Raw genomic sequence first — 21,045 nt, 5'->3', positions numbered from 1 at the left:
TTTTTTTTTTTTTTTTTTTTTTTTAAAGAGAGAGAAAGAACATGAAGCCAGGTAGGTGATTTTGTAAGAACTGGGGGATGGAAAAAAAATGATCAAAATATATTGTATGGAAAGAATTTATACAAAAATTAACTTCAAACAATCTATCATCTACATCATGATCCTTATTCAACTGCTGTCCTTGCTCTTGTGAGTTTTTTTCTTTTCTTATGTCTTTAGCTTGTGCTCAAATCTAATATTGTGTGGCATCAATTTCTTTGGGTTTTGTTTGTGTTTGTTTTTTTTTTTTTTTTTTTTTTTTTTAAAGAGAGAGAAAGAACATGAAGCCAGGTAGGTGATTTTGTAAGAACTGGGGGATGGAAAAAAAATGATCAAAATATATTGTATGGAAAGAATTTATACAAAAATTAACTTCAAACATTCTTTCATCTACATCATGATTTTTATTCAGCTACTTTGTTATCAGCTTTTACCAAACATTCACAAAATTTTATATCTAATCTAATTTGTAAGACACTCTTAGAAGGGAAAGACACTCTAATTCTTATGAATACAGGTCTGAGAAAACTTAAAATATTGGGAAGTACTATTATAAATTCAATAAAAAGATATAAATGATGATAGTAAGGGATACTGTGACATGAAGTAAAGCACTAGAGTAGTGGATCTCAACCTGTGGGTCACAATCCCTTTGTGGGTTCAAAGACCTTTTCACAGGAGCTTCATATCAGATATTTACATTATGATTCATAACAGTAGCAAAATTACAGTTATGAAGCAGCAACAAAAATTATGTTGGGAGTCACCACAAGATAAAAAAATGTATTTAAAGAGTCACAGCATTAGGAGGGTTGAGAACCACTGAATTAGTAAACAGTCTTTAAACTTTGTCTTATTATCTAATAATATTAAACAGAAGTGTTGAGGTGGTTTGAATGAAAATGGCCCCCATAGGTTAATAGAGATTGACACTATTGGGAAGTGTGGCTTGTTGGAATAGCTGTGGCCTTGTTAGAGGAAGTGTGTTAATGGGAGTGGGCTTTGGGGTTTCAGAAACCCAAGCCAGGCCCAGTGTCTCTTACTTCCTGCTGCCTGCTGATCTAGATGTAGAACTCTCAGCTCCCTCGCCAGCACCATGTGTGTCTGTGTGCTACCATGTTTTCCTCCATGATGATAATAGACTAAATCTCTGAACTGTGGGCCAGCCTCAATGAAATGTTTTCCTTTTTAAGAGTTGCTGTGATCATGGTGTCTCATCAAAGCAATAGAAACCCTAATGAGACAAGTGTTTGTTTCTAAAGTCAAACATTCATCTCATTTTACCACTTTCCTTCTCATTAGAAAGTATCCTAGTTAGTTTTTTGTCAACTTAATACAATGCCTCCAGTAGGGCATTTTCTGGATTAATGACTGACATGAGAAGTCCCAGTTCACTGGAGATGGTGCCACTCTAGGGAGGTGATCCTGGGTTCTATAAGAAAGCAGACCGAACAAGCCAAGGGGAGCAATCCAGGAAGCTGTATCTCTTCATGGCCTCTGCATTGGCTCCCACCCCCTGGTTCTTTGTAACTTAGCTTTATGTTTTCAGGTTCCACTCATGGCATGGCATGTCTTAGTACTTCACCCTTTCTATGGTTGTGTGGAAACAATGCGTTTCCTTTACGTAGTCCTCGCTGGTGGACATCTGATTGTTCCCAGCTTTCGGCTACTGTGACAGGTGGTACAGAGCACTGGTGTTTAAGTAATGGCTTGAGTTCTTCTTTTCCATGTTTGAGTACATACCAAGGAGCACAACTGTCAAATCATGTAGGACTTCTGTTTAAACTGTTCTCATCACTTTTTAAACAGACTTTCAATCAACCCTCTTCCTTTGGACCCTTCCCAATATACTTCTAAAGGTGCCCACAACACTCCTGAGTCAGTAGGTGTGCCACAATCTTCTGGTTAGCTGCCTGTGTGTGTTCTAGTATGCTAGCTGCTGTCTTAAGATTCAACATGGTGGGAGCTGGCTCACTCACTTATGTCTCATCTGGTTTCAGGCTTCAAAACTTGCGTCTCTCTCATCTCATTCTTTCTGGCCTTTGTTATTATCTGTTCATGTTTCTATCATTTTTTTAAAAAAGAATTTCAGAAATAAGGGAAAGAAAGAAGGAAATATTCACTCTCCAGTGTTAACTCAGAAATCTACTAGTTCTATCAACTGAATGTTAATCCTTCTCATTTGCTTTACTGTGGGGGATATAAACATTTAATACAAGAACAACTGTTTTCAATATGCTGATAAGGATGTCATTATGATGGTTATTTCAGATACATTTTAATACTTTTAAAATTGTTATAATTCTGTTATATTCTAACACAGCAAATTTATAGAGTTTATATAAATCTGTTTTCAGTTGCTATAACAAAATTCCTGACACTGGGTCACTAATTAAAAAAAAAGATCATTCAAATTCAATTCACAGTTGTAGAGTTAGAAAGGCTAAGATTGATTGGCCTCATCTAACTTGGCTTCTGGTAGAAACTGAATGGATCATGGATTGGAATAAAGAGAAAAACCATATGCTGAAGGGGTAGAGAACAGTGTGGCCTCTTAGGAAAAGCTGTCTGTCCATTCTGAAGGTGATAGCTTTATGGTTCAAACACCCAGGACTAGGCCCCAATTCTCTAGGTAAGAGTCAACCATCTATCAACAGTGCCATGATAGGGACTGAACTTCAATCATCTTAATCTGGTCAGAAACTACATCTAAAGTATAAAAGTGGTTAGAGGTCTGAAAGGAAATCATCCTGGGTGCAGATTACCAGGAAACAGCAAGGTGTTGGGCAAAAATGAGGCATGAAAAGGAAGTGGGCCCTAGGAGCCAAGACTGGAGTCTCTAAGCTTCTTAGACTATTTCCTTAAAGGACATACTTTGAAGACTTAAGTGTCTTGATAAAATGCTTTGAGTTGGAATAAATCTCATCACTTTCCGCACAGATGCAAGCTGAGCTAGCAGGAAGGTGTATCTGCAGTGAGTTAGACTGAAGACACAGCTGGTTACATTCTCACATCAGAGTCATAGAAGCAGGCAGAGAGAGGTCATCTTTTTCTAATCTTCTCTCTTCAGAAGGCATTAATGGACACTGTAATCTGGTTTTCACCTGTAATTCTAGCACACTTGTGCACCTGCACAGCTCAGTAGTTAGGATAAAACATCAGTTTCTTGAGAAGTGGGGAAGCCCAGGGAGCTATTTCCTCCCAGAAATTATGGCAAAGGTATTCTTTCCAATACTCTGTTGGAAGATAAAGCCAACTTCTAGAGTTCTTCTACTTTCCTTTTAAAACTATTCAGAAATTCTACATACAAATATTACAAGCACACTCACAAAACGTATGCCGGCTAAAGCCTTAATTTTTTTTCTTCTGTAAAGTGGGAAGGATCTTGGTGAAGAATCAGGTGCGATGTCTCCTGCACCCTGAGTAAGAGAGATAAGAACCACACCTCCCGCACTGATGGCTATTCCCACTCCTACCACAGTCACCCACGGTACTGTTCCAAGGCAAGCTCCATGTGAGACATGGGAAGGAGGTTGAGCTGCAGTGATAGAGGAGCTATCACAGAAGAAGCAAGATTTGAGAAGATAGTTTACCTAGGAAATTGTGTCATTTCAACAGTTATCTAAAAGAAACAACAGGGTCTTTCAGATTAAAAAAAATTAAACTTTGGATCAAAGCAAAAATATTTCCAGATATAGAGTTAAAAAAGTCAGTGAAAATATTTTAGGACAAAAATTAAAACATCATTTTTTAAGAAAGTAACATAGTTATTCCCTTTTACACAGAAAATTACTCTAAAATTTTATTTATACCAATTACTTTCCCTAGATGTCTCAAAGTATTTTAATTTTCAATTACAAAATTTTAACTATTCTACATCGTAGACATCAAAGCAACCAAGTACAAATAAAAGAAAGGCATGCTTTTTAAAGTAATGCATTACCATGACAGGCTCAATCAGAGACCAAGAGAGAAGATTCGGTTGCCAAGCATTTAGCAGTAAAACAAAGTCTATGTATGTTTACATTGGAACTGCATGTTTTTATATTTCTGCTACTTACTGCCAAGAAAATGCGATACTGATTATTTAATAATAATTATATTTTCTTGGTTACTGAACTCTAGCATCTAATTTTAATAAGACTTTTGTGTTAAATTTTCATTAATTCTAGAGTACTGCAAGGTATTTAAAAACATAAGAGCACTATTCTTCATGTTTTTCATAATTCCTAGTATTAGTTTAATGCACATGCTTTAAAGTCTTATAGATGCGGCGTTGCTTTTATGTAAAGTGTTTAGTTGTCACATAGGCAAATGCAGACTATCACAATTCCATGCCGTGTCATGGAGCATGTCTACTCACCTGCACTCCTCAGGTTGGGGTCCAGCCCCGGCATCTCTTTGTTGGCTTCCGGGCTGACACTGTAGATGGAAGCCCCTGCTTCACTGACGATACTGAGGAAACAGAAAGTGGGAACATTATTTTCCAAACGTTCCATCTGGTCAAAGAGAGTAAGTGAATGAAACTAAGCATTACAAGAAAATACCAAGGCAAGGCGCTCTCTGCAGAGCTAAACAAAAACTACAATATCAACTATTCCACCATATAAGTAGCACTGAGATATGCTTATCTGCCTTTCTGTAGAGCAAAAACACAGGCTTACTGCTCCTGTATTTGGGAAGCACTCTTGACTGACATTTATGAATTCCACTGGAATCAATCACCCTAAGCATTTTGGGAAGTATACAATTATAGGTATGGCAGTTATGTACATGGGTGGACACACAGCAGAGGCCACTGCCATAACACTATTGTTATTACCTGGTTCTAGCTAACATACAAGAAAGAGAAAGGTCAGATGGGCCAGCATCCTTTCAGGAGGTTCAGAACCATCCTTTGAGCAAACCTGAAGCTTTCACTTCGGGCAGGCACTCAGGTATTTTCTCACTCAATGCACCACACAAACCACACTTCTCCTGTCTCCTGGGGCTCCAAACTTTATACACCACAAAGAGAACAACCTCGCAGACACCACTGGTACAGTGTTTGACCAAACATTTTAAATTGGAGTTCTCATTTAAGACATATAAGCAAAGAAACACTATTTACTTTTCAGCACCCAATAGACCCTCAGCTGTGTCACATGACCACCCACATGTGAGGGTTCACAGAGAATCATGTCAGTGTATTTATTCTTCTTTTAGCGACCTCTCTCATTCTGGGTTCCTCAAATTCCACTTCAACCACCTGAGACAAACTGATAATGTTTAACATATTGCCCTTTGCTATTAATCAAACACTGAGAAATCAAAGGGAAAACTCTAGATTGAAATGTGACAACTGTAAGTCACTAACACTTGAGATTATTCTAGAGCAGCAGTTCTCAACCTGTGGGTCTTGACCCCTTTAGGGTTAAGAGTTCCTGACATCCTACATATCAAGAGATTTACATTATGATTCATAACGGTAGCAAAATTAGTTATGAAGTAGCAACGAAGTGATTTTATGGTTGAGGGTAAGCACAACATGAGGAACTGTATTAAGGGCCGCAGGAATCAGGAAAGCTGAGAACCACTGTTCTTGAGAGTCTGAAGACAGGAAACAGAAGCACTGCTGTTGGAAAGCATGGCTGATGTTCGTTCCTTAGGAACACCACCACGAGGATAGTGTAAATGGTAGCAGAGCAAACATTTTCCAAAGCACAAAACCAAGTCCTCCACAGAAATAAGCTTAGTGAGTCAGGTCCTATTTATAGGTAGGCAATGTGCTCAAGGTCACTGCTGAGGAGCCACCGAGCAACCATGCTGGGTCTGTATCCTACCCTGCCTGGTCCCCAAGGCTGAGCTCTGGACCCCCACAGCTGAGGGGACTATATTACTCTCATTGACATGAGAGTCCAGCTCTGTCAGCGTCTTTCCTAACATCCACTGTCTTAACAACAGGTCCCTAAGAACTCATACCTTCATCTAGGTATGCTACCTTCACCTAGAACCCAAACAAAAACTGAGTTTGTTTTCTTTAGAACTTAAACCATGTCCAAGATCAATGAAATCCTTAGCTTGAGCAAGTTTAACGTAAGAGAAAATTGTGCTTTTTCCCTCCAACGTAAGATCTAGATTATCCCCACCTTCTACTGCATACTGATTAAAGATAAAATGCAACATTAAATAAAGTGAAAAAAAACACAGGCCGGCGAAGTAGGTCGGCAGATAAAAGCGTTTGTCACCAAGCTTGAAGACCAAACTGAGTTCAACGAACTCAACTGCCAGAACTCACAGAGAAAAAGGAGAGAAGTGGCCCCTGAAAAATGGACTCTGACCTTCACTAGCGAGCCAAGGCACACGTGCCTGCATGTTCTCACAATAATAATAAATAAAACTTAGAATTGTAAGCCCCATGAACTGAAAAATCTTGGTATGGCCCAGAAAGATGAAGCTAATGTCACACACATTAGGAGGGACGTCATGTTCATTACAGCCGTTCGTAACTGAATGACCACACAGTGAGCAGTAGTTTAGTTAAAGTTACATTTGAAATGCTTGTGTTTATGCATACTTTGCCCTAGAAAAATGGGTAAAACTACCACAAGAGGACACTACTCAGGGACCAGCTATGGAAAGCACCATTTCAACACAAACCAAACTATCCTAATGAAGTCCTTTCTAAAAAATTTTAACTATTGATGGGCTACAGCCTGAACCCATTATTAAAAGAAAATATTTTTAAAAAATCTTTCTACAAATGTACTTTATATCATTTCCAGAAATTTCCAAAGTTATAACTATTTAAGTGAAGGGAACTTAAATGGTAAATTAAAACTTTAATTAACTGTGGCCTTTACTAGTACGGTACCTGAGAATTTACCAAATGATTCACTGTCTCTTGAAGGTTATAATTCTCAACAAACTGAGGGGAAACAGTTGTAAAGAAAAGTACTCAGATAATAAATATTCCTCCAAATTCCATACTGCCACTTCTTTTAAACAGAGGAATACAAAACAGATGTGACACACTGCACCCAAAGATTTTCAATTAACATTAATATTAAATCAATACAAAATGTAGAAATTTTCATGTGTCATACTTACTGAATGGGCCCAATAAACAGTTAAGTACTAATTATGGACCATAAAGCTAAATAATCTAGGTAAAGAGAAACTTCAACACTGATTATTCCAATATAAAACATATACACACCTAAGATGTGTATGTGTCTAAGATGAAAACAAATCAGAGTGGTGATAATTTTTCCAAGAGAATTTGCTGAGAACAAAAGCTATAATTTCCCTCTCCCACTGTTTCATTCCTGTTTCAAGTTCAAGGGCACACACTCAACAACAGAATGCGTGTCAGATTTATCAGATATGCTGTTTAAATTCCGTCTCCCAATCAACTATAGGGAATTATCCCAATGGTCTGTCAAATTCAGAAATATGAAGAAAATAAAATTGAACTTTGTAAAAGTATCATGTGTGAGTATGTACTGAGAATTTTATTTAAAAAGTAAGTTTCTCTCCAGCATAAACCAGTATTAAAATCATAGCAATTTGATTAGTTTATATATTTGACCATAAAGTCAACAGGAGTAACAGAAACTTACTATGCGGAGTATTTTAGGAGAGAAAGTTGCACATGAACTAACACTTTAAGAATCTCGCAGTGACGATCCTTTGAAATATACAGCTAAGACAAGCACCTGAATGGAGACATTTGACATCTTGAGCTTGTAATATACAAAAGAATATTTTAGAAGCCAACGTGGAGTTACATTTCCCCAGAACCGCATGCTATTATGATGATTCTCTAGAATTAAATAGGTCATTTTAGAAATATTTTACCTAAACACTATTTTGGGGTCTTCTGTGTCTTTTAATTTTTTTTAAAAAATCAAGTCATACCTTCACAACCTAAAAAGTCAGACATCTACAATATAGAAACAATTACGTTCAATTCACTAAAAAACTTCTCCCAAAACTGTAAGTAATAATACTGTATTTTTTGATTCCTCTAGTAAAATCCAATGATGGTGTTTATATAAAATAGATCATAAATCAGCAGCTGATTCTTTTCTTGAAGTGTTACTTCAGTTTCAGAATTGAAACCTCTCGGCTCTAACATGACGGACTGTTTTGATAAAATCTTGAGAGCACTTGTCTTAGTGACTCAGATCGTAAGAGAATGTGGTGCCTTTGCTTTCTTCTTTACAGACCCAAGATGAAAAAGTGAGATGATCTTCTTCATAAGAAAAGCTTGGGTTGTTAGTTTTTCCTGAAGTTACTAACAGTTTTCACATTCATTAGAGACGCTACGAAGCCTCGGCATGAATTTCTTTCTCTTTCCCCATTTTCCAAATATGAAAATAGCTTTGCTGCTTCCTCTGATGTTTAAAATAAATCACTTGCTTTCTTATGTTAGTGGAAAAATTTAATTCAAAAGTAATTTGCTTAAATTAAAAACGTAGTTACTGAGATTACAAAAAAAGAAAAAAAGAAAAAATCAGCCAGGGCATGATTACTCCGTTAATACAGAGTGCTGCGTTTCTAACTGGTCCTGAGACTGTGGTTCCTACTTTCTGTATCATACCTCTGCCATGCTGAAAAGCTAGCATTTCACTCAAGTCTTCAAAACAATTTTTCTAAATGCAGTTCTTCCGAGACTGGAAGCATCCACAGAGAAACTGAATGCATCCATGAATCTCAGTCCTAGGAAACACAAGGTCTCTGATTTTGTGCCTTCTCTTGGGCTCTTTTCCCACTGTTTGTTATCTGGTCCAACTTCACTCTGGTAGTTTTTATTTTATCTTAATTCTATTCTATTTATTTTATTATTATCCCTAAAAAAATACTAACAACAAATTGATTCCTTGCTCTGGCCATGAAGTAGTCTACTATGAAGTATGAATGGGTGGATAGTGGCTTCTATTTTAAAAACAGGTAATAAATCCAAAACTCAAGCTGCACAAACAGAAGAGCTCCAGGACTTGATACTTAAGGAATACAGCCAAGCTCCTTTAAATCCCTTTACTTACTGGAGCTTACCATTTCGGAGAGCTCTAGATCACTAGTTTGTCATTTTGAACACAAAGGTAACTTAATTGGACATTTTAGTACACACCTACAACTTCAGCACAGGGGAGGCTGAGGCAGGAAGACCATAAGTCAGTCTAGGCTATGTACGGAGATTCTCTCTCAAACCCCAAACAAACAAACAAACAAACACAGGCAATCTGTTTATGATCAAGAAGATAATGGGAGAAAAACTCAAACACTGGTAAGGACATTTAACTATAAAGCTTGTTGATAAAAACTTGAGCTAAAGTTATAAAAACTATCCTTTCTTCTTAACTTAGCAATAATTTTAGAATTTATATGAAACAGATTAAGAAACACAAAAAAATTAAACAGCACTGTTCATAGTCTAAAAGCAACCAAAACTAAATGAAAATCAAAATGCTTATCATTCAAAGGGTTCAATGAATGGCAAATTAAGTTGTCAATCAAAATTATTGTCTAAAAGATTAGACTTCATATAAAATATTCATGATAAATTATTAAATGAAAAACTAACAAAAAAAACTGTATGGCCATAAAAAAATTGAGCTTTAAAGTATATGTATAAACAAAAAGAAAAAGCTTCATGTACTATGTGAGTAGTACCTAAACAGAAATTATTTCTTTTATTTTCTGCAATAGCCCAGTAATATTTAATATGTAATTTTTTAAAAAAAGCTTAGAATTTAAGTATAATTTCTAAGTGATAAGGAAATCTGCTATTATGGATAATATTTTTAAAAACTGCCAGGTTTTAAAATATTCTACTTCAACTTAAATCTGATAGACAATATCTTGTTGGTAATAACCTCTGAACATCACCTTTAGATTATTGTAAACATGATATTCTAATGGTTGCATAAAAGGAAGGTAACTGAGCAGAAAACTCATACTGTTAGTTTTACACACAGGCCAGATGGAAGGAAATGCAAGAAGACTAACAGCAAGGACAAGTTATACAGCCCAAAGTTTCCATCACATCTTATCCTTCATGACCTCACTGCTTACAATATTAAAAACGAGTATCCATTTAGAAGCACACCAGGAAAACATGTGTGTGAAGAAAGCAGCAAGGGTAGAAAAGGAAAGAAAATACATCTTATCTCCACACCTTATCGTCACATTTCAACAGCATGGCACGGCTGCCTTTGTCTTTAGGTGTATAACACTAGCACCATCTGGTGGTAGGCAAGCCAGGAGCACCTCTTCAGTTACCAAAGTCTTTAGCAGTATTTCAAACAATGACATTTTCCTGAGACCAGCATTAGCAATGGTACAGTTACCATGCAGAGGGCCCACAGTAAGTCTGGGTGGATTTAAGGTCTACCAGCCATGAGACCTCCATGTACTCCCAGATGGATAGCCTATCAATTGCCTGCAGAGCAATTTCAACACATCTGAGCTCTGCCTTATTCTCCTGCAGTGTCTCACTGCACAGTGAATGAAAAGTATACTTTCTAGGCAAGAAGAAGCCTAAGGAAGGCAGATCACAATTAATTTAACAACTACCAAGCAGAACTTGAATGTGGAGTTTGAGTTCCTTGGAGCACTAGCAATCAATCTTCTCCCACTATTCACAAACAAAACATCCACTAAAATAGAATAAACCAGAAAAGCTAGGTACTGTGCTCAAGCCTGTCATTCCAACACTTGGGAGGTGGGTACAAGAGGCACAGGAGCTGAAGCTTTAGCCTTGCTACCATGGTGAACCAGAGCCGTCCAAGCCTCATGAGACTGTCTCTGTAGGGCTCAGCAGGTAGAAGAGGTCAGTTCGCAGTGCCTACATCAGACAGCTCACAATGCTCTAGGGATCTGATAGCCTCTTCTGGCTTACAGGCACCTTTGCATGGTATGGACACTACACCAACACACATGAATAAAAATAAAATCTATTTTTTAAAAGAATCAAACCCTGCGTTCACATAAAGACTGACTCTCCTGTACAGCCTGTTTCTGTTCACAGAAGCAACTGCACCGACACCTCACAAAGTGTTAAACACCTACTCCTACTCGTGGGTCAAAGACTGAGACCAAATGCCATTTGGGGAGTAAACCACCAGAACTGAAAGACTAAAAAGGTGGAGAGCTTGTCCCTATTGCTAAGTTGAGATCCTCCTCTGAGGTACCAGCAGTTGCAGATGGATGGCAGAAACACAAAGTGCTTCTGTTTCTTATGTGTACCGTCCACAATAAGTATGACAATTCTTTTTCCAATACTTTCATCATCATCTATCATTTTCAAAAGTATTTCACCCAACCCCCATCTGTATGATATACCAACATAAAATTGCTATACAAAAGTACATGGCACCACTCAGCAAGTCACAGGACCAGCTATCAGGCTAAGCAAAGGCCCTGCTGAATGTGGGACAGAAAAGGCAGCTTAGTTATCATTGGAGAAACTACAACTACATAGCTCCAGGGTCATCATGGACACCATACAAAAACTCAGAGGGCAGGAAGCTCTGAAGGCTTTAGAATGTTCTAACTCTATCATTGAAATGTTATTGACTTCTGTGAAAGTCCTCCCCACATCCAAAAGTATGCTGACCCTCTTGATTTACAGTTAACTCAGAAACAGTAAATTCATATGCACTCAATTTATACCTACTCTTAATAAAGATTAGCCGCATTTTCTTATTCTGATTGGATTTTAATTTACAGAGATGACTCTGAATGTTCACTGAGAATGAAGGGAAGTCTGCTTTATTCATTCAATTTTTTAATCTTAAATATATGCTTTGGCTAATTTGCTTGTTATTGTGACAAAACACCCCGTCAAAAGCAGTTAAAGAGTTTGTTTTGGTTCTCGGCTTGGGGATGCAGCACCTCAGGAAGGAACAAATCCTGGCAGCAGGAACTAGAGGCAGCTTAAGTAGTCAGCTTCATTGTAGCAGCAGTCTGGAGCCAGAGAAGGAAGGCTACACATTCCCTGCTAGCTTCTCAGTCGGTAGAGCATGAGACTCTTAATCTCAGGGTCGTGGGTTTGAGCCCCACGTTGGGCGCCATCTGTTGAAATAAGGGCGGTGGGGCTGCGTCCCCAGCACCCCGGCCGCCTGCTAGCTTATGCCCGAAATAACAACACACAAACTGTATTCATTTAAACACTGCTTGGCCCATTTCTATCTAGCCTCTTCTCGGCTAACTCTCGCACTTGGACTAGCCCATTTCTAGTAATGTGTGTAAGCACCCCAAGGTGCGCTTACCAGGAAGATTCTAGCCTACGTCCATCCTGGGTCTGAGCTTCATGCGTCTGCCTCAAAGCACAGAGCTATCGTATCTACCTGGGAGAGCTGAGCATGGCGTCTCTGCCTGAGGCGTCTGGCTCTGAGAGGAGCTGTATTACGTCTGACCTCACTTCCTCTTCCTCCCAGCATTCTCTTCTGTTTACTCCACCCACCTATGTTCTAACCAATAAAATGGGCCAAGCCAGTTTCTTTATTAGCCAATGACCTTCCTCCATCATCTAAGGAGTCCTGGACACGAGTCCAGGGAATGGTGCTACCCATTGTTAGGTGTGGTTTTCCCATATCAATTAACCCAATTAAAAGAAACCCTCATAGATAATCCCTCGAGGCAGAGGCTACCCTTGGTAAAATAATCTTTTTACAGGCATGCCACAGGCTACCCCTGGTAAAATAATCCCTCACAGGCATGCCAGAGGCTCCCCTCCAAGGTGACTCTAGATCCCGTCAACCTGACAATCAGTATTTACCATTTATAACATCAGTGGGAATTTGTCTACTAATAAGCATATGAAATCAGACTGCTATAGTCATTCTCAATGAAACTTATTCCAAAATGTTCTTTATTGAGTATCCAGATTTTTTTAAAAATCATAATCTTAGACAAACAGAGAGAATACTCTATCACTCCAATAAGAACTTAATAACCTAATGCTATGGAGTTAAGGCTCTGACTAAAACAAGAAAAGCAACCCCTAAACAAACGACTGGGAGAGACACAGTCAGAGGGCGAGTGTACACTCATGCAGCAAGAGCAGCACTGGGGACGCTGAGGTGGGCAATCAAGAGTGAGGACGAGGCAGCCTGGGCCATAACTGAAGCTATGTCTGAAGAATAAAACCCATGAAGGGGGGCACTTTAAAAGCTAGATAAAGTGGGAGATAGAAAAACAGAGTTTGCAATAAATAGTAACCCCGATCTTTCACTTGCAGTTAATGAAGTTTTCGAGGTAACAATGGTTGTGCCACACTCTTTAACACTTTCCTAACTGGAAGTGTTCACAATCATGATTTCATAGACAAGTGACCTGAGTTTACTATTTCTATGCTCTGGCTCCCACATCTCCTTTGCTCCCCTCTTTTAAAGCTGTTTTATCCTATCTAACATTTCTACTTCCCCACAAAAGGTTAGCGAGGTCACAGGTGAACATTGCGAAGCCCCAAGATAAGCAATACTGCAAGTAAAAATCCAACCTACTGCTCTCCAAGAGCATCCAGGTTGGATCTCCAGGCCCTGTGGGGCAGCCTCCACCATCAGAATTCCTTCTGGTTCCCCAGCCAATGCTGCAAAGAGCCCCCATAGCACATGCCATGTGTAAGATCTACTGCAGATCAAACTTCTTTGTAAGTGGAATTTTGAAACAGCCTCAGACTGAAGGGAAGAGAGAATGGAGGCCCAGCCCACCAGCTGCTCCACTTATCTTTATCAATAGCAAGATCTTCACGTTTCCAGGATCACTGCACACTTCTAGCTTGGCTACATTACACTGTGTAAATATTTAGGAGAAATAATTCCTTTCAAGGATCTAAACTTCCACTGTTGTTATGGCAAATGAACCTGTTTATATTATGTTCGTTAACAAAGACGAGCCTAAAAGAGCACAGGAATTTACTAACATGTGGTACACAAACATTACAATCATAAAGCTTCTTGGGGGAACATATCAAGAACATGAGAGGAGTTTATTTTTACTCACATTGCCCTGTAATTTCCTTTAACTCTACTAGAACAGCCCTTAATTTAAACCTTTCTCACAGTTACAGAACAGGGCAGGCTGAATGCACAGAAACTAGACAACACTCTGCCCACATCTCCAGTGAGCTTCTCTTGATTCTCAAACTTCAGCCTGCATCAGAATCAGCTGGAAGACTTGCTTAAACACAAATGGCTGGGCCCCACCCTCTGCACTGCTAGCAAGTTCTTTGGCCATGCTGGTGCTACAGGTCCTGGGAACACATTTTTCATTTTAAGGCTTTACTAAACATAATAGTTTTCTAACGCTGTGATAAGGCACCACAACCAAGGCTTCCCTAGGTTTGTGGCTTCAGAAGAGTTCCTGATGGCCAAATGGAGGAGCAGCGCTAGGAGCATGAAGCTGGGGACTCGCATCTTAACCCACAGCAGAACGCAGAGAGAGCACAGTGGAAATGGTGTGAAGCCCACCTTTACTGATATACTTCCTCCAGCAAGGCCACACCTCCTAAGCCCTGGCAAACAGTGTCATCAACTGAGGACCAAGTGTTCAAATGCCAGAGAATATGGGTGGCATTCATCAATTAATCCATCACATGGAAGTATAATTTCCATTTCATAAAACTTGCCCATCAGAATGCTTCTATCTCAAACAATTCCTCTGTAGTTATGTGTGGATTCATTTCTCATTTGGCAGCCCCAGGTACCTATCAGTATACCCCCTCTCCATGCTTCCTTTTTGCAAACTTCATATTAATGGAAGCATATAATACTTGGTCTTCAATTTGCATGTTCTAGTGTTTCCTCTTACTGATGAATAATGTTTCATTGACAGGAGTAAATTTTTTTTTTATCCATTCTGAGGTTGACTGGTCCTGCTTTTTTGGTTTTATGAATACTGTCACCACAAACACTTTCATACTCTTGAGTAGCAAACCGTCTTGAATATATCTCTCAAGAGTAGAAATATTGGGCTGTAAGCTTCAGTTGGCTTTTCAAGAAGTCACCTGGGTACAATGTATGAAGGAGTCCAGTTTGTTCATACCGTTGGTAATACTTGTTTTATTTATTTATTTATTTATTTATGGTTTGTTTTGTTTGATTTTGTTTGGGATTTTTTTAAACTAAAACTACTCTGTTGGCTACAAAATAGTATTATTAACCTCTTCTTTCTTCTTCAGTAAAACACACAGATTAGCACAGCAAATCTGTAATCCCAACTACTTGTGAGGCTGAACAGGAGGACCTCAAGTTAAAGGCTGGTAACACAGTGTCCACAAGGCAAGCCTGGCAGCTTAGAGATGCTTTGTATGTATCTGAATAGAAAGTGAAAAGAGAACTGGGATGCAGCTGAGTGGCAAAGAACTTGTCTAGGAGCACAAGGCCTTGGGTTCATTCCCAGGACTACTGGGAAAATTTGTTGCTCATTTTGAATTGGTTTGCTTGCTAAAATTAGTCCGTTTCAAATGTTCTATGAATATTCTTAATACATGTCATTTAACAGATACACAATTTTCAATTATTTAAACCAAGGATTACTTTTTAAAAAAAGTTTAAGTTTTTAAGTTTGATGAAGTCTGGGACTACACTTTGACAAATATTAGTCTATAGTTTTAAAAATACAAAAGAAAGCCCCAGTCCTTGGAAAATGTGAAAGTTCATGTTCTTCTGTAGTCACAAGCATGCATACACCATGCAAACACATTATTTACAGTATCGTTCCCATTTTGTCTTAACAAAGCCTATTCATGAAGTTTGCTTTTCTGCTGCTGTGGTGTATTAAACACCACAGCCAAAATCAACTTGGGGAGGAAAGGGTTTATTTGAGCTTGGAGACTGTAGCCCATCAGTGAGGGAAGCCAAGGGAGGAACCTGGAGGCGGGAGCATGAAGAAACTAAGGAGGAACACCATTTAGAGGTGTGTTGCCTCTGGTTTGTTCAGCTATTTTTCTTACACAGCCCAAGCCGCTTGCCTAGGAATGAGACTGCCCACAGTGCACTGACCCATCCTTCGTCAATTAGCAATGGAGACAATGTACCCACATACCAATAGGATGTAGGCAATTCTTCAGCTGAATCCCCCCTTCCTGGGCATGTGACGTTTACAGCTAAACCTAACCATGATATTATTGCAGCTGTCATCTTAATGAACCTTTGTAGGAAGAAGAGAGGATCAAACCTGAAACTGGTTTTAACTACATGATAAATTCACCTTCAGCGAGTATTTTAAACTTTGAAGACAATGCTGACAATGAAAACTATGGATTTCTAAGCCAATAACTGGTCAGTCCCATGGCTGACACTATGCTTAGTTAAGGTGTGCTTCTATCTACTCTGTAGATTACTAGGAAGAAAGACAATACACAACATAGAGATTACAAATAATCTCTAAATTTTCTAAAGGGTATATTTAATTAACTTTATGGTGGGTTATGTGTGATTGTTGTTGTTTAATTAAATTTCTTTTCTTCACTTTGGGGCCTTTAAAGAAATAATTTACTACAATGGAAAAAAGAGAGCATCTTCAACAAATTGTGCTGGCAAAACTGGATTTCAATCTGTAGAAAAATGAAAATAGATCCATGTCTGTCACCATGCACAAAACTCAAGTCCAAGTGGATTAAAGACCTCAATATCAGTCTGAACACACTAAACCTGATAGGAGAGAAAGTGGGAAGTATACTACAACAAGTGGGCACAGGAGACCGCTTCCTATGTATAACATCAGCAGCACAGACAGTAAGGGCCGCATTGAATAAATGGGACCTCCTGAGACTGAGAAGCTTCTGTAAAGCAAAGGACACTGTTGCTAAGACAGAAAGGCAACCCACTGACTGGGAGAATATCTTCACCAACCCCGCAACTGACAAAGGTCTGATCTCCAAAATATATAAAGAACTCAAGAAACTAGACTGTAAAAGGCTAATCAACCCAATTATAAAATGGGGCACTGAGCTGAACAGAGATCTCTCAACAGAAGAAGTTCAAATGGCCAAAAGACACCTAAGGTCATGCTCAACTTCCTTAGCGATCAGGGAAATGCAAATCAAGACAACTTTAAGATACCATCTTACACCTGTCAGAATGGCTAAAATCAAAAACACCAATGATAGTCTTTGCTGGAGAGGTTGTGGAGAAAGGGGTACACTTATCCATTGCTGGTGGGAATGCAAACTTGTACAACCACTCTGGAAAGCAGTGTGGAGGTTTCTCAGAAAATTTGGGATCAACCTACCCATGGACCCAGCAATACCAATCTTGGGAATATTCCCAAGAGAGGCCTTATCATGCAACAAAAATATATGCTCTACTATGTTCATAGCAGCATTGTTTGTAATAGCCAGAACCTGGAAACAACCTAGATGCCCTTCAATTGAAGAATGGATGAAGAAAGTATGGAATATATACATATTAGAGTACTACTCAGCAGTAAAAAACAAGGACTTCTTGAAGTTTGCAGGCAAATGGATGGAAATAGAAAACACTATCCTGAGTGAGGTAAGTCAGACCCAAAAAGAGGAACATGGGATGTACTCACTCATATTTGGTTTCTAGCCATAAATAAAGGACATTGAGCCTATAATTCGGGTTCTTAGAGAAGCTAAATAAGAAGGAGAACCCAAAGAAAAACATATAGGCATCCTCCTGAATATTAACCTTCATCAGGCGATGAAAGGAGACAGAGACAGAGACCCACATTGGAGCACCGGACTGAATTCTCAAGGTCCAAATCAGGAGCAGAAGGAGAGAGAGCAGGAGCAAGGAACTCAGGACCGCGAGGGGTGCACCCACACACTGAGACAATGGAGATGCTCTATCGGGAACTCACCAAAGCCAGCTGACCTGGGTCTGAAAAAGCCTGGGTTAAAACAGGACTCACTGAACATAGTGGACAATGAGGACTACTGAGACCCCAAGAACAATGGCAATGGGTTTTTGATCCTATTGCACGTATTGGCTTTGTGGGAGCCTAGGCAGTTTAGATGCTCACCTTACTAGACCTGGATGGAGGAGGGTTTTCCTTGGACTTCCCACGGGATGGAGAGCCCTGATTGCTCTTTGGGCTGACGAGGGAGGGGGACTTGATTGGGGGAGGGGGAGGGAAAGGGGAGGCGGAGATGGGGAAGAGACAGAAATAGTTAGAGAGAGAGAGAGAGAGAGAGAGAGAGAGAGAGAGAGAGAGAGAGAGAAAGGAAGAAAGAAAGAAAAACAAAAAAAATAAAGAAATAATTTACATGCCAACAATTCTTTATTGAAAGTTTGTTGGACTTTAATTAAGAGGAAACAATAACAACCGGAGTTCAGTCTTGTCTACTACCCTAACTTGCAAATATACAAAATGTTTTAAGAAGTACTTGACTCAAGTAGGAGCCATATTAAGAGGGATTTTTTTAACCCTCAAGGTGAAACCCAAAATAATGTTTACTCATTAATCATTTATTTATACCAAAAATGTAAATCCTAAGATGAAGACACTATAAATGCTTAGCTATTGCCTAAGACACATATTCTGGATTCTGTAGAAGCTATTACACTAGGAAAGATCCAATTAAAAGATGAAGAAAGAAGATTTTAAAAGATTTTTTCATATAATTCAGTTCTACCTAGAACAGAGCAAGGTTTTATTACTGAAGGTTTTATTACAAGGCTTCCACTGTAAAATATTTTCAAATCTGTATGTTCTACTTCATGGATTTTATTAACATATGAATCTTTTGTCCTCATGCTATTTCACCTCCTTTCTGGTTGCTACCAATGGGTTTTATATTCCATCCATCATTGCACTATAGTGAACAGGCCTGTTGACCAACATTCATTCTCCCTTTCCCACTGTGCCAAAGTCACTTGAGAGGCAGATTTCCAAAGGGCAATAGTTTGCCACATTTTAGTATTACCCGTGCTCTGGATCCCAATAACACAGTGTTTAGAGCACTTCTCAACTTTTTATAGTTTATTATTATTATTATTATTATTATTATTATTATTATTATTATAAGACTAAAGTCATAAGAATGTCTTTCCCAAATTACTCTGAGTTAGACTGTGATTAAGTTAGACTTGAGAGTCAAGGTAAATGTAACTTAGGAAATAGCTTTCTCACCTGCATATAGATATTATAATGCACTCCTACATTTGTAAGGTAAGAATAAACTACTATTGCTGCTGCTACTACTACTACCAAAAGTAACAGCCCCAACAGTCCTCCAGACTCTCACTTTGATGCCAGCGTTCAAATCCTCTCTTCAATCAGTGAAACATTAGTAACTCTGAGGAACAACCTGACTAAGTTATCACTTTTCCTGCCTTACTCAACAAACTATTCTGTGGTCCTAACATGCTAAGAGATGGGAGGAGATCTGGAACAGGAGCTCTTGTTCCTGCGACTGCAGATATGAAGGGCGCCAGGTACATATGTGTAATCAGACCTCAGCAGTAACCCACCTCCCAAAGCTGCAGCTTCCCACTGGGACTTCAGATATGCAAAGGGAGTAAGGAAGGAACTCCTGTCTGAACTCTTACCGTTACCTAATGAAATCCAGAAAAGATTATTAGAGCATTTCCTTATCCAAACAGCATCTTACTGTCACACCAAAGAGGTCTAAGAGAGAATAAGAACACATAAACACACTGCAATCTTGAACACAAATGTTCTATAATCTCTCCCCAAAATAAGGGAACTACACCACTCAGCAATTCATTCACAGACAAATGCCCTCAGCCTCCTTCAGGCAGGGGAGAAGGATCAGTTATATCTGTCTTCATCTTATCTAAAATCCTGACATTTCCCAGAGAGCACAGGTTCCAAATGGCAGGTGTCAGAACGCCTTAGTGTCACATGTGGGGTTGGAAGGCAGAAAAAGCAGCAGCAGCATGTGGTCATGGCAGAGCCACAGAAGCTGCCTAGAAAGCACATTCTGTGAAGAGCAAACCTCAGACTCAGTTACATCAGCCCAGTGCCAGATGTCACTCTCAGAACACGGCCGTGGAGCCAAGGTTTAGTTGCCCAGAGAAACATTCAACCCAAGGCTCTTATGAAAATGGGAAACCGCTGAATGCAAAGGCCTCTGCACGTTCTGTCTGTGTAACAGTTTAGCCCAGCTAGACCCTTTTTTTTTTTTTTGGTTTTTTGAGACAGGGTTTCTCTGTGGTTTTGGAGCCTGTACTGGAACTAGCTCTTGTAGACCAGGCTGGTCTCGATCCGCCTGCCTCTGCCTCCCAAGTGCTGGGATTAAAGGCGTGTGCCACCACTGCCAGGCCAGCTAGACCCTTCTTAGGAAGAGAGGAAGATGACTGAAGAACTTTGTTTAGACTACAAGTGGGTGTTACTTTCTCAAGGTCATCTTCTGCTGAACAGGATAAAGAAAGTAGGATTGCTTGGGGAAAAGGATATGGGAGCTCTAAGTTCAAGGGAATAGGCAGACAGTGTGACAATGGAGAACATTCTTTGTCTTCCTCTGGTTTCCGCACATGCATGCAGAGGCACATATCCCTGTATACGCATGTACATTACACACAAACACAAGCATATACACATATAAATAAAATACATACCATGAAACAGATAAAAATACCAATTATCACAGAAATGCATTCATATAAAGACTAGAGGTATCTTTATATATAGCATATAGTTCAAAAATCAAATTATTAAATAAAATTAAACCTAAATAAAAAATAACGATAATTTTTCTAAATTAATTTAATTTCTTGTTCACTATGTACTTTGCAGATTTATATTTCTATGTCTGCTGTAGCGGTTCCAGACAGACGCAGGTTAAGATCCTCCCTGGTAAGCCAGCTCGTGGGCTACACAGAATATTAGAAATGGGTTAGAACAATATGTAAGAGCTAGCCATAAGGAACTGGAACTATCCGGGCCAGGCAGTGTTTGAAAGAATACAGTTTCCGTGTAATTATTTCTGGGTATAAGCTAGCCATGCGGGCGGCCGGGTGCCGGGGACGCAGCCCTGTCGCTCCTATTTCAACAGTCTGCTGTCTTTTTTTCTATACCCTTGCT

At 39.1% G+C, this 21,045-nt stretch overlaps 1 protein-coding gene across 1 annotated transcript in view; it reads right to left on the bottom strand.

The window, feature by feature from the left end:
- The window catches only part of Srbd1 (S1 RNA binding domain 1), a 187,476-nt gene that overhangs the window by 77,493 nt on the left and 88,938 nt on the right, over positions 1-21,045 (bottom strand). Inside the window, exon 15 of the mRNA XM_050146070.1 lies at positions 4,403-4,494. Coding sequence (XP_050002027.1) covers positions 4,403-4,494 — 92 coding nt within the window. The remainder of the gene's footprint in view (positions 1-4,402; positions 4,495-21,045) is intronic.

The sequence above is a fragment of the Alexandromys fortis genome, unplaced genomic scaffold, assembly GCF_014885135.2.
Source record: "Alexandromys fortis isolate MF-2015 unplaced genomic scaffold, M_Fortis_MF-2015_v1.1 scaffold_42, whole genome shotgun sequence".
Classification (NCBI taxonomy): domain Eukaryota; kingdom Metazoa; phylum Chordata; class Mammalia; order Rodentia; family Cricetidae; genus Alexandromys; species Alexandromys fortis.
The sequence above is the reverse complement of the archived record's forward strand: the minus strand, read 5'-3'. Positions and strand labels throughout refer to the sequence as shown.